This window comes from Petaurus breviceps, unplaced genomic scaffold (assembly GCF_028583685.1).
Source record: "Petaurus breviceps papuanus isolate PSGF00001 unplaced genomic scaffold, PetGlider_PUasm1.0 558, whole genome shotgun sequence".
Classification (NCBI taxonomy): Eukaryota; Metazoa; Chordata; class Mammalia; order Diprotodontia; family Petauridae; genus Petaurus; species Petaurus breviceps.
The window spans coordinates 1276999-1297775 of NW_027186376.1; the positions used below are offsets into that span (position 1 = coordinate 1276999).

The window sequence follows — 20777 nt, forward strand, 5'->3', positions numbered from 1 at the left end:
GGACTAGTCACTTAACCTCTGTCAGCTTCGGTTTCTTTATCTGTAAAATGGGGGATAATAATAGCACTTACCTCTCAGGGTTGTTGTAAGGATAAAAGATGATCCTTGTCAAGGTCCTTGCAAACCTTCAAGTGCTTTATGTGGCTATCTGCATGTGTATTATTATTGTTATGATCATTCATGGATCCTCTGGAATTGTGGTTGATCATTGTGTTCATCAGATTTCTTAAGATGTCTTTCAGAGTTGTCTGTCTTTATATTATTGTTGCTTTGTAAATTTTACTGCTGATTTTTGTTTACTCTATTCTCTGACAATTCATGTAAGTCTTCCAAAGTTTCTCTGAAACTATCCCAGAAAGTTTAGTATCTACCCTTAATTATTTTCCTTAAGAAAGGTCTTACTGTCCTTGATCCAAGGAAGGTGGGGGTATGTCCAGAAAGGGCTTTCAGAGTCAGAGAAATGTCATTTTCCTAGAAGCTAGAAAGATATTTTTAACTTGCTTCCATGAGAAACGATTCTTTAATTTGCTTCATAAGAGATAAGTGCCCTTGTAACAACAATCTCTCACTGTAGTAAAAACAAAATCTGTATGGTAAAATCTATAAGACTCCCCAGAGCAGATTTATGACAGGACATAATGTTAACATGGGGTGATGTGTTATACAGGCATCATTGGAAGGAGTATGCACTTCTGGAGAGCCCAGATCCACTGCGTGTCCATCAGCCCTTTGTAGTACTGCTTACTTAGGGAATAGACTAAGGAAGCAAAGGAGGACAAACTGGGAAAAGGTTCCTGACTATTTTCCTGTTAAAATGCAGATTTGTGGTTTCTAGAAGTTCATGCTACCGTGTTTCCCCGATAATAAGACCTATCCCGAAAATAAGCCCTCCCCTTACTGTGTAAGATTCCTCTAAAATAAGCCCCCCCCCGAAAATAAGCCCTATTGAGATTGCTACTGTAGTGAAGGTGATCCCCTGTGCTACACGCTACATTACGGTACCCTCTGTATGCACCGCCCCCCCCCCTTGTGAAATGCACGCCGCGCTCCGAGCTGCATCCAGTCAGAGCTGCAGCAGTGAGCACGTCATGCTGTTCTTTATTGAATTCATTATTGAATAAAGGTACATTTTTTTGTTCACATTTACCTGTTTATTAAAATTGCTGTCAATGTTCATTAAAATAAGCCCTCCCCTGAAAATAAGCCCTCTGGTGTTTTTCTGTCCAAAAAAATAATAAGACAGTGTCTTATTATCGGGGAAACACGGTAAGTAGGGAGATAGTACATACCCTTTTCAAGATCTAGTCCTTTGAGGAGAATGGGATGCTGTTCAGGAAAATGTAGAAAAAGCCAACTCTGTGGGAGTCTGATCACTTTCTTTTTTCAGATAATTGCTGGCCTATAACTAGCTGGGTGTGACTGATAGTAGAGCGTGTTGATTGGTAGTCTAAGGGGTAGACTGTTTAAGGGGTGCATTTTGGTGTCATTAATTTGGTGCTTTTATCTGCAGGATTCTTATCTCCTGAATTAACTGGTTTATTGCCTTCCAGATTTTCCTCACATAATCTGTCTGAATTTTTCTGCTGTATTTTTGTTACTAGATGCTTTTTGCCTCCATTTGATGACTTAAGTGGAATTATTTTTACTTGCCTACATTTTCAGCTACTGGAGTCTTTGAATGATTCTTCTGCCCCAATGGCATTTTGTATCGCTTACTAATTTTAGATCGTTTGCAGAGTATGTTAGCATCTTATTTAATTCCCTCATTCAGATCCACAAAAGGAATAAATGTGTTAAGCAGCACCAGATTAAAATAGGTCTTTTGAATACTCTACAATTTAATTTCCCTACTTAGAGGGATATATATCCCAGTGTGCCTTCCATTCTGTGCGTGTTAATTTTAAATATTCTGATTGGGTACTTTCAGCACCTTGTTTCATTTTTTAAAACTCAGTCTACCCCTTTTGTCATTTTTACCTAAAACAGGTATGTATAGCACCGTTCATCGTTTAAGTGGCCATATTTGTTACATTGGTCCAGAGTTTAGTTTCGTTCCTAATTCTCTTAAGTTTCTCTTTGAGCTTTTTTTTTTTTTTTTTAAAGCAATCGGAGTTAAGTAACTTGCTCAAGGTTACATGGCCAGTTATTTCTGGGTGTGGTGCTGAGTATCTGAGCCTGGATTTGATAACCCCAGGTCTTCCTGACACTGGAGCCAGTGCTCTTACTCACAGAGCCACCTGGCCACCCCTCTCTTTGAGCTTTATTCCTGTGTTTTCACGAAATCATCTAGTCCAGAGGTTCCCAAATTTACTTGGCCAACTGCCCCCTTGGAAAAAAAAAATTACTCCAGGCCGCCCAGGAATCTACCTTCTTTAACTCTTTGGTGGGCTGTTCTTTTTGATTTACATTATTTCAGACTCCTTCCACCCCAGGTCTAACCTTCCATATCTGCTGCCCATGTGCTCCTTGCTTTTCTCTGCATATTCTCCACCCCAGTGACAGTGGCCCCCACACTGGTTCCTACACCCGTGCTCTGACTCTGTCTCACATCTTAGCTGCCCCCATGCAGCAATGAGAGTCAGCATGGAATCGGAGTGGGGCTGAACTTGGAGTCAGGGTGACTTTATATTCACGGCTCAGTGGCTGAACGAGCTGTGTGGACATAGGCAAGCCATTCACTTCTCTTGTGACCTTAGTTTCCTCTTCTCTGAAATGGGAATGATGAGTCTTGTACTGCGGACTTCATGGGGCCTTGTAAGGAGGTAAAAACTGTAGAGACCTTAAAGTGATAGATAAGTGAGATGCTCGTTGATAACAGGATCAAAGAATACTTTGATTGAAATGGCAGATTTTACGTTGGGATAGAGTTTCGTGCTTTTAGAGGGCTCTTTATTTACTTGGTGTGAATACTCCCTGTACGGATACAGGGCATTAAAACTTTACCCATCTACAATCTTAGACAGTTGGTGCAGCATCAGAAGGATTCTCTCCCTGCAGCCACTCGAGGGGTTACAACAGGCAAGCCTCCCTACCCCACCCCCACCCACAACCCTTCCTTGGCCTTGGCCGATGGCAGATGAAAGTCAGGCCTCCTTCCAGGGCCCTCTTTGGAGCTTGCTACCATCTCCCAGCGGTTGCTGGAATAGCCTTTGAGAAGCTGAGGTTACCTGCACACCAGGATGTGGGGTCAGAGCAAAGCTTGAGTGGGCAGGTAGAGAAGTTAGACCCACTGAAGAAAAAATCTTTTATTTTTCGAGCCATGTGTACGGTTTGTACCACCAGGTGCTTTACATAGGGGGATCTGATTTCCTAAGATATAGGAAAACCCAAAAGAACACGTGGTAAAAACTGGAAAGGCCTGGGTGGGAGAGGAGGCGCACTTGTCTCCTGGAAGGCTTTGGGAATGTCTGTTGAAGTGAACATGAATTTAGGGTTTTTCCTCTTGTTTCTTTATTAAGGAGAAGAATGCTCAGTGAAAAAAGGACCATTGTTGTTTAAGAATGTGTTCTTGCAAGTCTTAATACCCTTAAAGTTTACAAAATACTGAAACAGGAAATGTTTGCTGATTGTGACAGCGGCACATTGATTTGTGTTGGAGCAAGTAGAAACAAGGGAGGAGAAGGGGGGAAGGGCCTGGCCCCTCAGCAGGGGGTACAAGCCTGTGCTGGAGGAGAGAGGCCCTGGGTGCTCAGTGTTACACGATGGGCCCAAGGAGCAGTATCTGGGCAGACAGTCTACCTTTCTTGTAGCGCATCCATCAGCTTTTGGAGTTAGCCCATTTTTATAAGTTATTAAAATTTAAAACTGCACTAAGGCTTCTGGGAGCCAAGATGGTGGAGTAAGAAAGACTAAGTCACTCTCACTCTCCCTTATGGACCTCTGAAAGCCCAGAAAATATCGATTGCCCCAGGAAAATCCCTGGAAGGGCTGATCCAGCAGAAAGACAGGCACAGCAGTCTGGTAACCCTGGAAGCTTGGGGGATTAACAGGAAAGGCCCCTCTCACACTCGGGGAGGGGGAGCAGGACAGGACAGGAGGCATCCCAGCAAGCCAGTGGAAAGCCCCACCTCAGCAAGCCAGGAGGAGATCCTGAGCCCCAGGGTGGTAGAGCAGACAAATACTCCAGGACACTATCAGCTCAGGATCCCCTGAATGCCTCAGCACAAGCAGGGGAACCAGTAGACACCAGCTCGGAAAAACCAATGTGTGTGCGGTGTTCTCCAGCTTCAGGCAGGCAAACATCCTCCAACGGCCAGACATTGGGGTGCAGAGCTGCGGAAAGCAGGCATTCCCCAGGGACCAGACTTCCCACCTCCACCCTGAGAGCTCCAGTGTGACCCCAGCACACAAAGTCAGTGGCCAGGTCCTGCACTCCCAGCACAGGAAACTTGGGTCAGTGCCCCCTGTGCTCCAACTGGAGACTTTAAAAGCCAAGAAATAGGCAAACACCAATGAGCAAAAAGCAGAAATGGAGAGGGATCATAGATTCTTATTATGGGGACAGGGAAGATCAAGGCACAAATTCAGAAGAGGACAGCCGTTGTCAGTCTGCCCACATCCAAAACCTCAAAGAGGAATGTGAACTGGTCTTAAACCCAAAAAACCTTGGAAGGGCTCAAGAAGGATGCTAAAAGTAAAATAAGAGAGGTGAAACGAAATGAGAAGTGTTCAAGAGAGAGTCAGAAGCTTGGAAAAGGAAGGACAAAAATTGACTGTAGAAAACAAGTCCTTTAAAAATACACTTGGGCCAAATGGGAAAAAAAAGTACACAGAAGAAAGCAACACCTTAAAAAATAGAATTGACTGAATGGAAAAGGAAGCACAAAAACTCACTGAAGAGATGAACGCCTTAAAAAGTAAAATGGGCCAAATGGAAAAGGAGGTACAAAAAATAGGAGAAAAAAAAACTAGATAAAAATTAGAATCGGAAAAGTGGAAGCTAATGACCCTATGAAGATATCAACAATTAGTCAAACAGAAACAAAGGAATGGAAAAATAGAAGAAAATGTAAAACGCCTCATTGGCAAACAACTGACCTGGAAAGTAGATCCAGGAGAGACAATTTAAAAATTATTGGCCTACCTGAAAACCATGATGAAAAAAAGCCCGGACAGCAGTCTTTCAGGAAATCAAGGAAAACTGCCCTAAGATCCTAGAACCAGAAGGTAAAACGATCATCAAAAGAATCTACCAATCACTTCCTGAAAGAAATCCCAAATTGAAAACAGGTTGTAGCCAAATTCTAAAATTGCCAGGTCAAAGAGAAAATACTGCAAGCAGCCAGAAAGAAACAATTCAAGTGTCATGGAACCAGAGTAAGGATCACTCAGGACCTTGCAGCTTCTACGTGAAAAGATGGGAGGGTGTGGAATATGATACTCCATAAGGCAAAAGAGTTTGGATTACAACCAAGGATCAGCTGCCCAGTGAAACGGAGCGTAATCATTCAGGGGAGGAGATGGACATTCAATGAATCCTTCCTGATGAAAAGAACAACACTCAACAGAAAATTTGATCTTGAAATAATAAGACCCAAGAGAGGCATAAAAAGGTAAACAGGAAAGAAGAAAACAACATGTTATTAATAAGGGCAAACTGTTTACATCCCTACAAGGGAAAAGGACACTCAAAACTGTGAGAACTATAATAATATAAACAAAATATAGTGAGATATAATATAAATATAAATAGTGAGAACTATATCATTATTACGACTTTTAAAAGAGTACTGAGGCACTCAGGGTATAAGTTGACTTTGATGTGATGACTAAAAAAATCTAATTAAATGGTGAAAAGTGATTGTCCTGGGGGAAGAGAAAAGGAGGAGACAGACAAGGGTAAATGACGTCACATGAAAAGGCACAAAAACCTATTACAGTAGAGGGGAAAGAAGGGAGGGAGGTGAGCATTGTCTGAACCTTACTTTCATCAGATTTGGCTCAGAGGGAATAGCGTAAGCAGGTATAGAAATCGAACTTACTTGCCTTATAGCAAGTAGGAGGGAAAGAGGAAAGAAAAGAGGGGGCTGGTAGAAGAGGGAGGGAAGAAGCAGTAAGGGGAAGAGAAGGGGCGGTGGTTGACGGTGAAGCTTGACTCTCATACAATGTGTGTAACATAAAATGTAAATGCAATAATGTTATCTATGTGACAATAGGTAACACTCATTCCATGTGTCTGTGTGATTCATCTGAACCAGCACTGTGAGGTAGGAGACGATGTGGTGATTCTCATTTCACAGGGTAGCTTTGCCCTCGGTCGTGTGCTAGTGAGTGTCAAGGCTAGATTGGAATTCGGGTCTCACTGACTCCATGTCAAGCGCTCTGTTGGTTATTCCACCTAGTGCCCCACGTGTACGTTGAACTGGCAGGATTTCATTCTGCACTGCAATCTTCCCATGGTCCGTTTCAGGGAACTTCTGATGGCCGTCTGTGTTTATGCCTAGAGAGTGTAGAATCCTGGAGTGTTGGTAAGTGTAAAGGACCTCAGAGAGCTGGTTCTGCCACGTGAGAAAGCCAAGGCCCAGAGCCCCCGGCTGATGCTGTGACACAGGATTGCTGTGAGCATCACACAAAAGGCAGGGTAGCAGTCAGGAGGCCTAGTCAGCACCTGGCACATGAGACTGTCTCAAGATGCTGGTGGCTAAGATTGCTGAGCCTGAGAGCCCATCTAAGGGAATGGCAGACAAGTGGCTCTCTGAGCCTCAGTGCCCTATGTGTAAAGTGAACCAAAAAGGCCTCCTTCTCCAGAACCGTACAGCATAAGCTTGACTTGAATCCTGCCAGGAACCATAGAATGTATTATTAAAATGTATTTTAAAAAATCTAATTCAGTCTTTTTCTGAAATAGAGAGAGACATGATGCCCATGACTAGGGAAGTGATATGTAACATAGAAGAAGTTTGAGAAGCATAGTTTCTGGGTAATTAATCATTTTATTAATCATACTAGCGTATAATTAGCATAACGGTTCAGTGACACTTTCAAATGCCAAAGACCCCTCCTGGAACCCATTCACTACTTATATGCCCTTGGGAGAGTGGTGTTCCTGAGGGTGGCAGTCTGGGAGGTAGACATGTTCTAATTAAGGGCTGAGAGATGTGAGTTTGATCACACCATGTGCTTCTAAATAACGCCCAGCTTGGGCAGTGTAGAGAGAGGATCTAACAGCACTGCCCCCCCCCCACACACACACACACACTCCCCATCCATACCTGCTTGAGGGAAATACAATGGGCCAAAATTCACCTTAGATAAATTCTTTGTAAGAATTTGTAGACTTTGTAGAATTAAGTTCTAGTAGAATTTGTAGAATTAAATTCTAGTTGGGTAGGGCAGTACCTCCACCTAGATAAGATAGTCTAGGTGGGGTAAAATTTTGGGATCTCCCCAGTAATTTGTTATTTAATAATCATTTCTCTTAGTCTTATTGCCATCTGCCCTATTCCTATCACATCTGGATTTTTTTTTTTGTCATTTTGGAGGGGGGAATACAGGGCATTTGGGGTTGAGTTGCCCAAGGTCACATGGCTAGTGTTAAGTGTCTGAGGCTGGATTTGAACTCAGGTGCTCCTGACTGCAGGGCCGGTGCTCTATTCACTGCACCACCTAGCCGCCCACCATCTGGATTATTGAATTGAGTTCTGGGCACCAAATCTTAGAACACACACTGATGAGCTGACAAGGAGCTAGAGAAGTGGGAAAGGCCTTCTGATCGTGCCACAAGGAGACCCACTGAAGAAATTGAGGATTTAAAACTTAAAACCTTATAAAAGTGAACGTTGAAAACTAAAAAGAAATTAGTATTTTTTAAAAAAGGAATTGAGGGTGGCTCACCAAAATGGAAAATTTAGGAGAGACTGACTGCCAAGTACCTGAGGGGTCTTGGGCCTCTGCTAGAATATGAGGTGTTTGAAAGGAGGTTTGGGCTCGAGAGGAGGGAGAAGATTCTCATAATACAGGGAGTAGGGTAACTTCAAGCAGGCAGCTTAGATCAGGGCTTCTTAACCTTTCCCCATTCACGATCCCTTCAGTGCTTCTTAACCCCGACTTCATGGGGTCGAGCCCCACTGTTTCAGAAGTGCTGCTGGAAGAGCAGGAGAGGATTCATCACAGAAGGTGTTCTTCAGCACAGGGCTGGCCTCTCTGAGGCTGCTCTCTGGTGGGCAAGTGTCTCAGTGATGCTGTGCCTTCGGATAGCACCAGGCAGTGTCAGCAGCTAATGAAATGGTTTTTCAGCCAGGACAAGCTGAGCACTTGTGACCTGCCCAGCTTCCTCCTCTGCCAGAGGAGGTGACCTCATGATCTCTGACTCCCCCCCCCAATTCAGTGATTCTCCGAAGAACGTGCTTGTTACCCACCTTTCACTGCTGCTTCTTCATCCTTTTGTGGAGGAGGATTCACTTTTCCCCCCAAATGAATAGCAATGTGACGTGCACAGAGTAGCCAGGTGGAGATTTGAGAGACCTGCATTTGAGTCTGGATCTGCTGCCTTGGTGATTTGAAACAAGGCACCCTCCTTTCTTTGGCCTCACACCCCTCTTGTGTGGAAAGAGGCGATTTGAACTCAGTCATTTCTCTGGCCACTTTCAGTTCCAAATCTTGTTAATCACACATAAAAATACTCTGCAGCACCCTTAGAATATATTTGGGATTCCATATTTGTTTTCTTTCCACGTTCGATTGGTGATTGTCTTGTCAAACTGCCATTTTAAAAGCTGTTTATCTAAAGCCTTTCCCCAGTAGATCCATGGTCAGAAGAACAGACAGTTCTCAAAAGAAGAATTGCAAACCATTAAGAACTGTATAGAAGGATCCACCCCATCACTAGCAATAAAAGAAAGGCGGTTCAGGATGACTCTAAGGCTTCACTTCATACCTAGTAAATTGGCAAAGGATGGACCTCGGCAGTGCTAGGGGAGTCATGGGAGACAAGCACACGCTTGCATTGTCGGAGGAGCTGTGAATTGTGTGATGATTCTGGAAAGCAGCTTGGAATTCCACAGAGGAACCAACTGCAGTGTCCACACCTGGAGATTGCACTCGAGGCACTCCAGGGAAGTCAGTGACAGAAAGGGAAGCCGTCCCCACGTATGCCAGAATATTTACAGCAGCACTTTCCTTGTGGTAACCAAGAATTGGAGACAGGTGGATGCCCATGGATTGAAGAATGGCCGAATGAATTACAGTGCATTAATGGAGGAGAAAGAAAGGCTCTGGGGGAGAGACTTCTACAAACCACTTCAGTATATGATGTAAACAAAGCCGGGAAGACGGCTCATACAATGACTGCAACAGTGTAACTAGAAAAAAAAATAGGGTTCTAAAACCACTAGACAGTCCAAGCTGAATGTGGCAAAATTATAAAGAAAGCTCAGCCCGAAGAAGAGATAGGAGAAGACATCTTCCCTTGTGCCTTTGCAGGGGTGGGCAGTCCATAAGTATGGTGTATTGAATGTAATGTCTGCTTCCTCCCCCCTACCCCCCACATTATATTCCTTTTACAAAATTATTTTTTCTTCTTTTTTTTTCTTTAAACAGGTTTTTGTTAGGAAAGACGCTTCTTTGTTGGGGCAATACACAGGCAAAGTAAAAATAAGAAATCAGTAAAAATCTATTTAAAATTTTATCGTGTGGGGTGGTTAGGTGGCACAGTGAATAGAACACCAGCCCTGGAGTCAGGAGGACCTGAGTTCAAATGTGACCTCATACACTTAACATTAACCTTGGACGAGTCACTTAACCCTAATTGCCCTGCAAAAAGCAAAAAAAAACCCAAAACTATTTTGTCTTCTGTGAGTGGGGTAAATTCAGATGAGAGCATGGACTCAATCCCGAGTCCAGTGGCCACGAGCTCAATTCTTCCTCTGTTATTTACCACCCAGGTGATGTTGGACATGGCTTTCATCTTTGACACCCTCAGTTTCTTTATCCCTAAAGTAAGGAATTCAGGCTATCTTCTTTAAGGTTGTTTTCTTCTTTGAATCCTACCTACAGCTTGGTTTTAATTCGCATTTAAAGTCAGATAAACAGCTAAAAGTTTTGACTCATCCATGTGTAAAAATTGGAACATATGATACATACTTTATGCATACTTTAGAAATATACCTACAGTGATTGTAATAATGACTACTTGGTGCGCTTAGTTAGAATATCTGAGATGGATTTCTTTTAATACTTGAGAAATAGAAAAATTAATAGTTCCAGGTATACAACAAATGACTTAATATATCAAGCATTCGGCATCATTTGGAAGTAACAGCATCTGGAGCGCAAAGATCTGCTTGTGGCAGGTGGTCTTTCATTTGCAATTTGTAAAACAGAAAAATCCTTCTTTGAATTGTTTTAGGTAAATAAACTTAAAATTAATGCATTCTTTTCACAGTATATTTTTAAATCTCCTTTTTATTTTGTTAGTATATTAATATGCCCAAGACAATGAAATGATTCACTTACGTGTCTTATCATCTTAGTCGAGGTAAAATGATGCTTACAGTTGTCACAAGCCACTCTGAAGTCAGGACAGTTACAGCACCAGCAGCGAGAAAAATGTGGTGTCTCCCACAGCTTTTTCTTGTTTCCCCAGATGACCTCCCTGAGGTATCCAGAGTAGGACGGAAAGGGGAGAAGAAGGGAGGCGTCTGTCCATTTGTGTGCATGATGGTAGAGGTGCTGGCCTCCTTTTCACACCTGGATCGGATGGCCTAAAGTCTGCAGTGTGGGAGTGTGGCTTTGTCTTTGGGGATTGCTCATGGGAAATGCTGTTTTATTTTGACAGAGAGAAGGAGCAAGAAAGGGAAGAACAGTTAATGGAAGACAAGAAAAGGAAGAAAGAGGATAAAAAGAAGAAAGAAGCTGCTCAGAAGGTACGTCCAGCGAGGCGACTCTTACACGGGAGCCAAGCTGCGTTATTCTTCAGCGGTAACGTTAGTATGTGGCTAGGACGCCCCTTCATGAAGCTGTGAAATCCCGCAGCATTTAAGCGAGCAGCTGCTTGAGATGCAGTCCTAATGACTGGCCAGTGAGGAGCCAAACTGAGTACCCCTGTTACCAGTTAGCATCAGACAGTTTTCCTCCTGCATTGGATTTCCAGTGGTGTAAGCATTTCCGAGGCATTCCTTTTCTGACGGTTTTTTATTTTGTCTGCTCGTCATTAAGTAGTGTTAAGGTATCTCAATGCCCAAAATTCATGTTCTCCAAGAGAGTAGTTATTATGTAAAAGAAACAAGTTAGTGGCTTCCCCAAATAGACTGAGCAGCCATCTATCTACGCCCTCCTCCCCCTTTTTGAAACCCATAAGGCATTAAATGCTACCACAAGCCTATTACAACGATGCATTTGGGAAGTAGGTATCCCTCCTATGCCCTCGCCTCGTGGATGAGACGATCTGTGACAGTCTCCTTCTGTTCTGTTAGTAACTCAGTCTTGGAATGAGGTCATAGGGATCTTCAGCACCCTGAACTGTGCTCTGGAGAGAAAGATCACATCCAAGATGTGATGGCAGATGTCGACTATTTGTGAGAAATTTGAGTGAGGAAGTGGGAAGGATCTTAGAAACCAGAGCACGTAAGTCTCCAAGGCCGGGGAGACCGAGGGTGTTGTTGCTTTGGGGACAGAGTTGTTGGCTGGGACTAGAAGACCCCGTGGGATTTGGGATCTGAGGGAATGACTTTTAGCCATTTGTGTGATGTATGGTCAGTTCTAGCACGCTTCCCCAGGCCTTCCTGTCTCCCTGGGGTTAATGAGGTCATATATGTAAGACCTTTGTAAACCTTGGGAGAAAACAATATAAGTCCTTATAACTGTCATTACAGTAATGATTAGCCTTCTTGGCTCTCCATTTGGGGAATAGTATTATTTCCACTGGGCAGCTCAAAGGTGCAGTGGACAGTGTGCCAGACCTGGAGTTGGGAAGACCTAAGATCAGATCCGCCCTCAAACACTAGCTGTGTGACCCTGGGCAAGTCACTTCTCCCTGATTGCCTCAGTTTCCTCATCTGTAAAATGAGCTGGAGAAGGAAATGGCCAACCACCACAGTATCTCTGCCAAGAAGTGGGGTCACAGAGAGTCAGGACTGGACAACAAAACAATTGCCACTGGTGTCACGGCAGTTGTGAGGAAGTGGCTTTGCCTGTCTGAGGACTCTAGAAGTGTAAGCTGTTCCTGTTTCTCGAGCATCTGGAACGTGCCCCCTTAGCCCTGCCACCTTCCTTCTGCTGCGGTTTCGGTTTGGTCCTGGGCTGGTTCTAGAAGCGCTCTGGGGGCACAGGGCTCAGTGGGGACAGTTTCCTTCTGCCTTTGGAAGAGGAATCATTTGTTCCTTTATTATTTTCCACCTGAGGAATTTGGCAGCAACTGGGGACAAGTTTGAAGGGAGTGTCTGCCAGTGGGAGCTAATTGTCCTGAAAGCACACGGGTTACAGGAACATTAACTTGGTTAGTTAAAACTAATAGCAGTTTTTCAAAGAGCCTCGGGGCAGGATTCGTCTTCTGTAGCCTAAGGGTGCATGGGGTGTGCTGCATGCATCACTGAAGTCCCTTGTGCACACCCTTGGAGCAGAAGAGTAACGCGGCACTTTTCTGTTTTAGTGCCAGAATTCCATTGGACCATTTTCTGTGAGAAATTTTACTCAGATTTATCATGAAGAACTGGCTAGCATGAGGAGTGGTGCTAGAAAGTTTCTTTAAAGCCCCCTCATTCTCAAAAACTACTCTGGAAGAGGAATTGTGTGTCAGAGGCAGAACAGTCATGGCTGTCTTATGTCTATGTATCTATATGGCTATCTATGGCCAACAAACCCAGAAGTCCAGCCAGTACCCCTCCCTCCATGCTCTGGCAGGGCCCCTGATCCCCTCAGCATCCTCTGTTGGCACACGTTACCCCTGCCCTGACCCTAGCATTCTCTGGCAGTAAGCACCAGACCTCAGCTCTGCCCAGCCACTTGCAGAAAAGAGAGAAGTATAGATGGACAGGACTGTGTGGGAAGGGAGGGGGCAAGTATTCAACCTAGGGTGGCTCCTAAGTCAGGCATCCCCAAGGTGGTAGCAGGCAGAAACTGTGCTCAGAAAACCTTCCCCCAAAGTCACAAGAAGCAGCAGAGAACCCAGCCTGCGCAGTAAAAGACACAGGGAAGTGGGTCAGGGCACCAGCGTGTGGGGCTGCACTTGGAGCATGGATTGAAGCCAGTGAAGAAAATCGGTTCCCTGATGTGGAGGGGGCAGAGACTTTGAGATTCAGCCCCGTAGGCAAACCTGCCCTTAAGAAAGTGGACACAGAAGAATGTAAAGTGCCGGGGATCTTAGGAGGAAGAAAATGCAGTATAAAGCCTACAGCACACGCAGATAGTAATAGTAAAGACGTTACAGTATCGAAATAATCGCAAGTGTGTCTAAGTAAATATTGCCAGACAAAGGGGATGAACCGACCCCTGAGGAAACCCAGGATCCTTTAGATTCCCAGCAGCGCTTCACAGCCCTTCAAGATACTCCAGAATGGTTCAAAGGACAAGTCAGAACCTTGAGACGAATTTAGAGGTGGACGACGGCAGCAGAAATACCTATTTAGCAAAGTAGAAAACCTTGAATCCATGATGGCCAGTCTCCACCAAGAAGCAAAAGAGACCGGATTGGGGACACCAGGATACGGAGAAGTGAAGGATGATCTGGAAGAGGAGCCAAAAGCATCAGCGTTGAGAGAAAATGTGACCTCTGTGTGAGTAAAAAACGTCTAGCCCTGAAGACAGAGAACGAGAAGTCCGAGCCTGCCAGAGGAATGGACAGGAGGCCTCAATGACAGAATGATGAAAAGAACCTGCCCACAACTTCTGTGGACAGAAAACCATGCATCCCTCCAGCGAGACCACAGACCATGCTGGGCACGGAAACAAGCACCTGTGCTTCTAGACTCCAAGATACAGAGTGGTTAAAGTTCACAACTGCAATGACAAAGTGCTAATTCTTTGGAAAGGAAAATAAATCTGAATAGCAATTCTTTTCTGTGCCTGTTAGGGCCTATTACAGAAGGGAATAGAAAAGGCAAAGGACCTCAAAATGAGACCCAAAATGATAGACCTTGCAAACCCAGACTAATTATCAATGAATAAGAGGGGCATTCAATGAAAGAGAAGTATTTGAATTATTTTTACAGAAAGGGGAGAGAGAGACAGAGAGAGGGAGGGAGGGAGAGAGGGGGGAAGAAAACTACAAACAGGTTATTTAACTTACACATACCCCAAACAAGAGAAATACAAGAGAAGTAAATAAAACTACCAGATAAAGAAGAAGGAATGAAATAAATGACCCCATTTGGGTAGACTTCTATTACAAGGAAAAACTAGGAGACTAAGTGTGGATTTTTTTTAAATCTCACATTATCTGGTTTATTGTATTTTGATTTATTTTGTCAAATATTTCCTAACTCCATTTTTGTCTGTCTGGGGCAGCTGTGTTTGACCTTCTGTCTTAGAGGATGGAGGTGAGAGTAGACCCTAAAGAAATGAGGCAAAGTGGCAGCATGAACTTAAACCCCAAATGAACACAATAGGAAGTAAAGCAGTTAATGATCCCATCTCAGAAAAAATAAACTGAATTAGCCATAACAACTCCCATAGAGAAAAATGCAGAACCAGATAGATGTACAATCAAATTCTATCAAACATTCAAAGAATAATCAATACCACTGTTAGATAAACCATCTGCAGAAACTAGGAAAAGAAGAAATCCAGTTTTTTTTTTCTGTGATACTTATGTTTTTGATACCTAAACTAGGGAGAAAGCAAATAGAAAACTGTAGACCAATATCCATGTCTGTTATCATAGCCATTATTTGATAGAATGTTACAAATGTTAGGTATAGGAATAAGGTGAGAAAAGGAAATTTCTCAAGAGCATAAGGAAAGAGGAAACGAGTATCACTTTTAGCTGATATCTACTTAGAAAACTCTATAGAGAGTCAACTAAGAATTAATTGAAATAATCAGTAACTTCTTTACAATAGCAAGATATAAAGTAAATCCACATAGATAATTAACCTTTCTAGCTATCACCAACAAAACCTGGCCGGGAGAGAGAGATTTGGAATAACTAACTACAGAATGGATAAAATATTTGGGAGTCTGTCTACCAAGGCGCACATGAGGGAAATATTTGACTGTAATTACAAAACACTCTTTAAACAAATTTCGACTTAAAAAGGTGGTGAGATATTAACTGCTAATGGTTGAATCATGCCAATATAATAAAAATGCTGATTTATGTTCAGCTCGTTTGCTTATTCTATGGCATACCAATTAAACTTCCAAAGGATTACATGATTGAGCTAGGAAAAATAATAACATTAGTCTGGAGGAGCAAATTGTTAAGAGTCTCAAGAGAGATCATGGAGAAAGGTGGGGAGGAAAAGGGCTACAGCAGTTCTGTATCTCAGACTCCACTGGAAAGCAGTGATCAGCAAGACTGTTGGGCGCTGGATAGAGATGAGATGAGAAATCAGTCAGTTCCACAGTATGGTCAGTAAGTAAGGTGAGGCACCCCATCTGCAGAAGCAAATGTAAATAGTAGGCCCCAGCTACCTTGGCAAGGTCTCATGCTGTGACAAAAAATGCTACAAAAAACTGGAAACCACCACACATACACACACCAGGATAAGTTCCAAATTACTACGTGACTCAGATGCGAAAGGTCACATCATAAACAAACAAAAAGAGCGGAGAAGGAGACAGCACAGTCTCTGACTGAGGAGGAGTTCATAACCAGATGTGAAATTGAAAAGGTTTTGCACAAAATAAATTCAGTTGAAATTAGAAGTGAAACAGTTAATTGGGGGTGGGGGGAATCCCAGAAAATTTCTCTGCTACAGATGTCAAATCTAAGATATTTAAGGACCTGATTCAAGCATACAAAAAGAAGAGCCATTCCCCAATAGATAAATCGTCAAAAGATATAAACAAGTAGTTCTTCAAGGAAGGAATGAATAGTGACTTAAGAAAATGTTCAAGGTGCTAGATGGGACAGATATTTTTTGGACATTGCCAAAATGGGAGTTTTATTTTCTTGAAGGGGCAGGTAGGTGTTGTGGTGGATATAGCCCTCAGGAAGACCTGAGTCCAAATTTGGCCTCAGACACTCTCTGCATGACCCTGGGAAAGTCACTTCACCCTGTTTGCCTCAGTTTCCTCATCTGTAAAATGAGCTGGAGAAGGAAATGGCAAACTATTCCAGTATCTTTGCCAAGAAAACCCCAAATGAGGTCACGGGAAAAAACAACTGAACAACACGTTGACAGTGCATTTGACACAACCGTCTTATTTTTCTTCATCTCAGTGGAGGGGTAGAGGAGTTGCAGTAGGTAGGGAAGTCGTAAGAGGCCTTTTTTTTCATGTGCAGCAGAGAACCAAAGGAAGGTTGGTAGGAAATGCAGACAAGCAGAACAGCTTTGAAAATAATGGGGCAAACTTGTTTCACTCACAATGGAAGAAGCAGGCTGGCTGCAGTATAGGCAGAGTGGCTGCATCTGCAGGCCTCCTTTTTCATTCTGCTTTGCACAGAGATAATAATAAAAAATAAAATTCATTGCACACTTTCCTTAGCCTTTTGTTCTTTTTGGGCAGCCTGGGTCATCCTCCTAAAAAGCACCATGTCGTTCACTGGGCTCAAGAAGTTCCATTTCTAGAGCAAAGGCTTTTTATTGACTCCACAACGTCCAAGTCCCCCAGAAGGATGACTCATTTTTGAGATCTTGTATGGGCTTGAATTTTTCTGTTTCCTCTTCTCCTCCTGTTTGCCTACACTAAGACTCCCTTCCCTCATTCCTTCCCTTTTCATCTGCAGTGAGCTGCGAAACCAGATAAACAAATGTCTTAGCATTGTGTCCAGAATGGCAGTAAAGAGACTGAGTGTGGGCCTGCCTGAGGGCTCTGGTGCACAGCCTCTTTTCATTTCTGTTTCTCTGTGGCCTTTTTGCCTACATCCTTGGCATCATCTGTGTGCCTTCTTCCTCCAGGGATGCTGTTTGAAGCCTTGTTGCTGTGGCCTTCTCCATACTGCCCATCGAGGTCAGGCAGTCTCACTTTGGTCAGGTTGGGAATGAAGAGGTGACTCCCATGTCCCAGGGGGCTGTCTCAGTCACACAGAGACGAAGCCTTCTGCACATGGGGGGCCTTTGCAGAAGCCAGACTGGGGACTTCAGCTCTGCCCCAGGAGAGTGTCAGAGCTTCATTTCACTCTAGGGAATGATGTCACCATGAATTTCATGGTGTACGTTGTACTTTGCACTTTGTGAAAGGAAAGCCATATTTAGTAATCATTAGCTGGATCCAATCCATAGTAACCAGTTTTGCATTTGTTGAAGCATTGCACTAACCAGAAAAACTGAACAATTTAAAGTTGATAAAAAGAAGTTAAAATGCCCTGAAAACAGCTTTTTAAAAGATTTATCATTTGTAAGCTGGGTTCTAGCTTGGGGGACTCGATAAGGATATAAAAAGATCTAACAGTCAAAAGTCCACTGTAATGTAAGGCAATCAGGGAAACAGCTGAACAGGCCAGGGCCACGCTGGGAGTCCCAGAGAGGGCACAGAGCCCAAGGAAAGAAGGCCCAGCCCTGGAGAAGGATGCTGAGCTCCCATCTGTTAGAGTGGGGTTGTTTTTCCCCCATGATGCTGTAATGCCTCAAGTTCCAGAATAGTCCTGGCCATGTCACCTCCCTCCCCCCATCCTCTATCCCTCAACATGCTGAAGAGGTCAGGGGAAGGGTGTGAAATGTCTTGGCCACAAGCAAGTTGAGTTGGGTAAGCCTCCTGCAGGGACACAGGGAATAAGCCTTCTAGGTGGGATGGAAGTTAGGCTCCCTGGACTCCAGAGCTGGAGTTCTTTCTGTGGTACCATGCTGTTCTCAAAGAACATACCTTCTATTGAGCAGAACAGCCTGCGCTCAAATAGTGAAATACAAAAGGTAGGCTTTGGGTGAGAGGAGGCCTTTGACCTGTACTGTGAAGGAAGGGAGTAAGATGCTTTGTTCTAGGCATGGGCTGGCATGTTGAGGGGACAGCAGAGAGAACATTGGGGAGCCAAGAGTGTGTGAAAGAGAAGAATGTGCCCCTACGGCAGGTGTGTACCAGCCTGCGGGCTTCGGCTGCCTTGTAAAAGGCTCTCCACACCAAGCAGAGAGATCTGATCTGTCCTACAAGCACCAGGAAATCACCGAGGCTTCTTGCGCTGAGCAGTGACATGGTCAGAACTATCCATCTGGCTACTGTACGGAAGATCAGAGAGGGGAGAGGCTCAAAGGCCAGGGGGGCTGCTGCAGCCCTGGGTGAGAGATGGGGAGAACCTGGAGAGAAGGGAACAGGGATGAGAAATGTTTGGAGTAGAATGGATGAGATTTGGCAGTGATTGAATGCCTAGGATGTGGTATAGGGAGGAGAAGATGGCACAGGTTGTAGATCCAGGTGGCAGAAAGAAAAATCGTGCCCTTGACAGAAATCGGACTTTGGCAGTTTGCGTTTGTAGAGTCCAAAGACAGGCGCTGTTTTGTGCTGCAGCATGTGTCTGTCCCCAAGTGGGAGCCTTTCAGAGCACCCAGCAGGAGGGCCCTCCAGCCGTTCCTGTCTCCAGAAGAGTGGCTTCTGGTCTTCCTCTCCACCTCCTCCTCTGGGGCTCTGGGGATCTCACAGAACACAATAGCAGTTCAGAGCCCGCCTTCTGCAGAGGAGATCTCTCCATGAGTTCCTGCGGCATCTTGAAGATAACCTGGTTACTTACTGGATATTACCTCCACCAGAATGTGAGCTCCTTGAGAGTAGGAGCTGATTCTCCCTTTGCTTGGCTCCCCTGCACTGGGCATAGTGCCGGGCACAGTCAGGGGCAGTGACTGTTGGTTGTTTGGTTGGCTTGTCTTTTGTTGTATCAAGCTATCATCTTAATGTTGGAATTAGGCTCTGATGTAGTCAGTCAGTAATCATTGTTTAAATGCTTGCTTTGTGCAAGGAACTGTTTAAGCGTTCAGCCTTCAAAGAAAGTCGAGAGCAGTGTTCTCCTCAAGGAACTTATAGTTTAATAGCTAGTTACATCACGAGTAAGTGCAGTCATCTAAATTGGGGAGTATAGATGGAAAATAATGTAGGAGAAAGCTTCAGCAGCGGGAGGGGTGGCGGTGCAGGGAAGAAGTCGGTGGGAAAGGCCTCCTGCAGAAAGCGGTGACTGAGTCTGGAAAGGAAGCCTAGGTAAGGGGGCAAGACCTCCCAGGCTTGAGGGAGAGCCCCAGAAGTGAGGGTCATGTCTGTGGAGCACTCAGGAGGCCAGTGCAGCTGGATCCTGGAAGGGATGTGTGGAAGGAAGCCCGGAAAGTCCTTGCCTCCTAGAGCTCATTGAGTGATCTGCCAGAGGACTCCCTCTCACACACAGAAGGCAGACAGACTCAAGGTCGCTGCGGCTGTCCAGGTGAATGGTGGCGCAGGGCTGAGCGAGGGCAGTGCCTCTGTGAGTAACGAGAGGAAGGTCAGAATGACAGCATTGTCATCAGCTCAGGCATGTGGCATGAAAGGGTGGAAACCTGTGTGCCTGGAAGGCTGGTGGTGCCCTCGAATAGGACAGAGGAAGTTGGGGAGGGTTCAGACGGAAAACAGAATGAGTTTTCTTTGGGACATGTCGAATTGCGATGCCTATGGGATATGTCATTCAATGGGGCTGGAGCTCAGGTGAGAGACTGAAGACTGGTAGAGATGATTGAAGCTCTGGTAGCTGGTGAGATAGTATAGAGTAGAAAAAGGGGGAGGACACGGGATGTGAAGCCAACAAAGGGGGCAGAAGCAAGCAGGGGCGTGGAAACCTAGAGGGGAGACAGTGTCTGGGACGAGAAGGTGACCGGCGTGTGGGAAGCTGCGGAGACGGGACTGAGAAAAGGCAGCTGTAACTTGGGAGTTTCTGTGCAAGGACGAGGTTGGAAGTTAGATAGTGAGGATTTTGAGTGAGAGGAGAGAAAGTGATGATGGGGACACTGTGCTGGAGAAGACGAGAGGATGGGACCAAAGGAGAAAGGAGGCCTCTCCATAGGAAATAGTAGGGTGTGAGGTGAGGAGGAGGAGCTCATGGCAGATGGTCGCTATTTCTTTGTTTGCTTTTGTTTATGGCTTATGAGGTGAGATCCTGGGCTAAGAGCGGGGGGCGTAGAGGGTGCTTGAGCAGGCTTGAGGAGAGAATGCAAAGCTTAAAACAAGTGCCATGGAAAGTGAGATAGAGAATCAGCTTAGAGAAAGATTGTTTGCTTTGCTGCGGTGAAGGCCCATTTGAGGTTGTGGGTGTACATCTGTAGTGGACCCATTTACCATTTTTCTCAATTTCTTTCAGTTCTTTTTAGCATCCTGTGACTAGGAGCGAAGGAGACAGAGGGTGGGAGTGATCCAGTGTTGGGGCTTGGCCAAGCCTCCAGAGAATAGGGATAGCACAAAGGAGGAAGGGGATTCAAGTTTGGAGGGTAGGTCACCAAGGGCTGTAGTTTAGGGAAAGGAGAATACAGTCGTTACACGGGGTGGTGGCCTGGGAGAGAACGGAGGGGTGAAGGGACTGCTTTAGGTCACAGTGAAGGGGAAGAAGAGGGTGAGAAGACCCGAGGCACCAGAGAAGATGGAATGACAAAAGGTTATGGCCAGAGAAGGGCATTTGGGAGTTCATGAACATGGACGTGGAGCATGTGTGGGCTGACAGCATCAGGGGTGTGCCAGTCTTCTTGTAGCTGAGACAGTTGGAGCGTACGCAGGCCATGGGAGGGAGGGGGTTCTTCCAG

General features: G+C 44.8%; 2 protein-coding genes across 8 annotated transcripts in view; both read left to right on the forward strand.

Moving 5' to 3' along the window:
* Positions 1-20777, forward strand: part of ADSL (adenylosuccinate lyase) — a 300844-nt gene that overhangs the window by 175408 nt on the left and 104659 nt on the right. The window lies entirely within an intron of this gene.
* The window catches only part of TNRC6B (trinucleotide repeat containing adaptor 6B), a 230321-nt gene that overhangs the window by 137086 nt on the left and 72458 nt on the right, over positions 1-20777 (forward strand). For all 7 annotated transcript variants that reach the window (XM_069102859.1, XM_069102858.1, XM_069102857.1 and 4 more), the window contains one exon: positions 10775-10862. In XM_069102859.1, coding sequence (XP_068958960.1) covers positions 10775-10862 — 88 coding nt within the window. The remainder of the gene's footprint in view (positions 1-10774; positions 10863-20777) is intronic.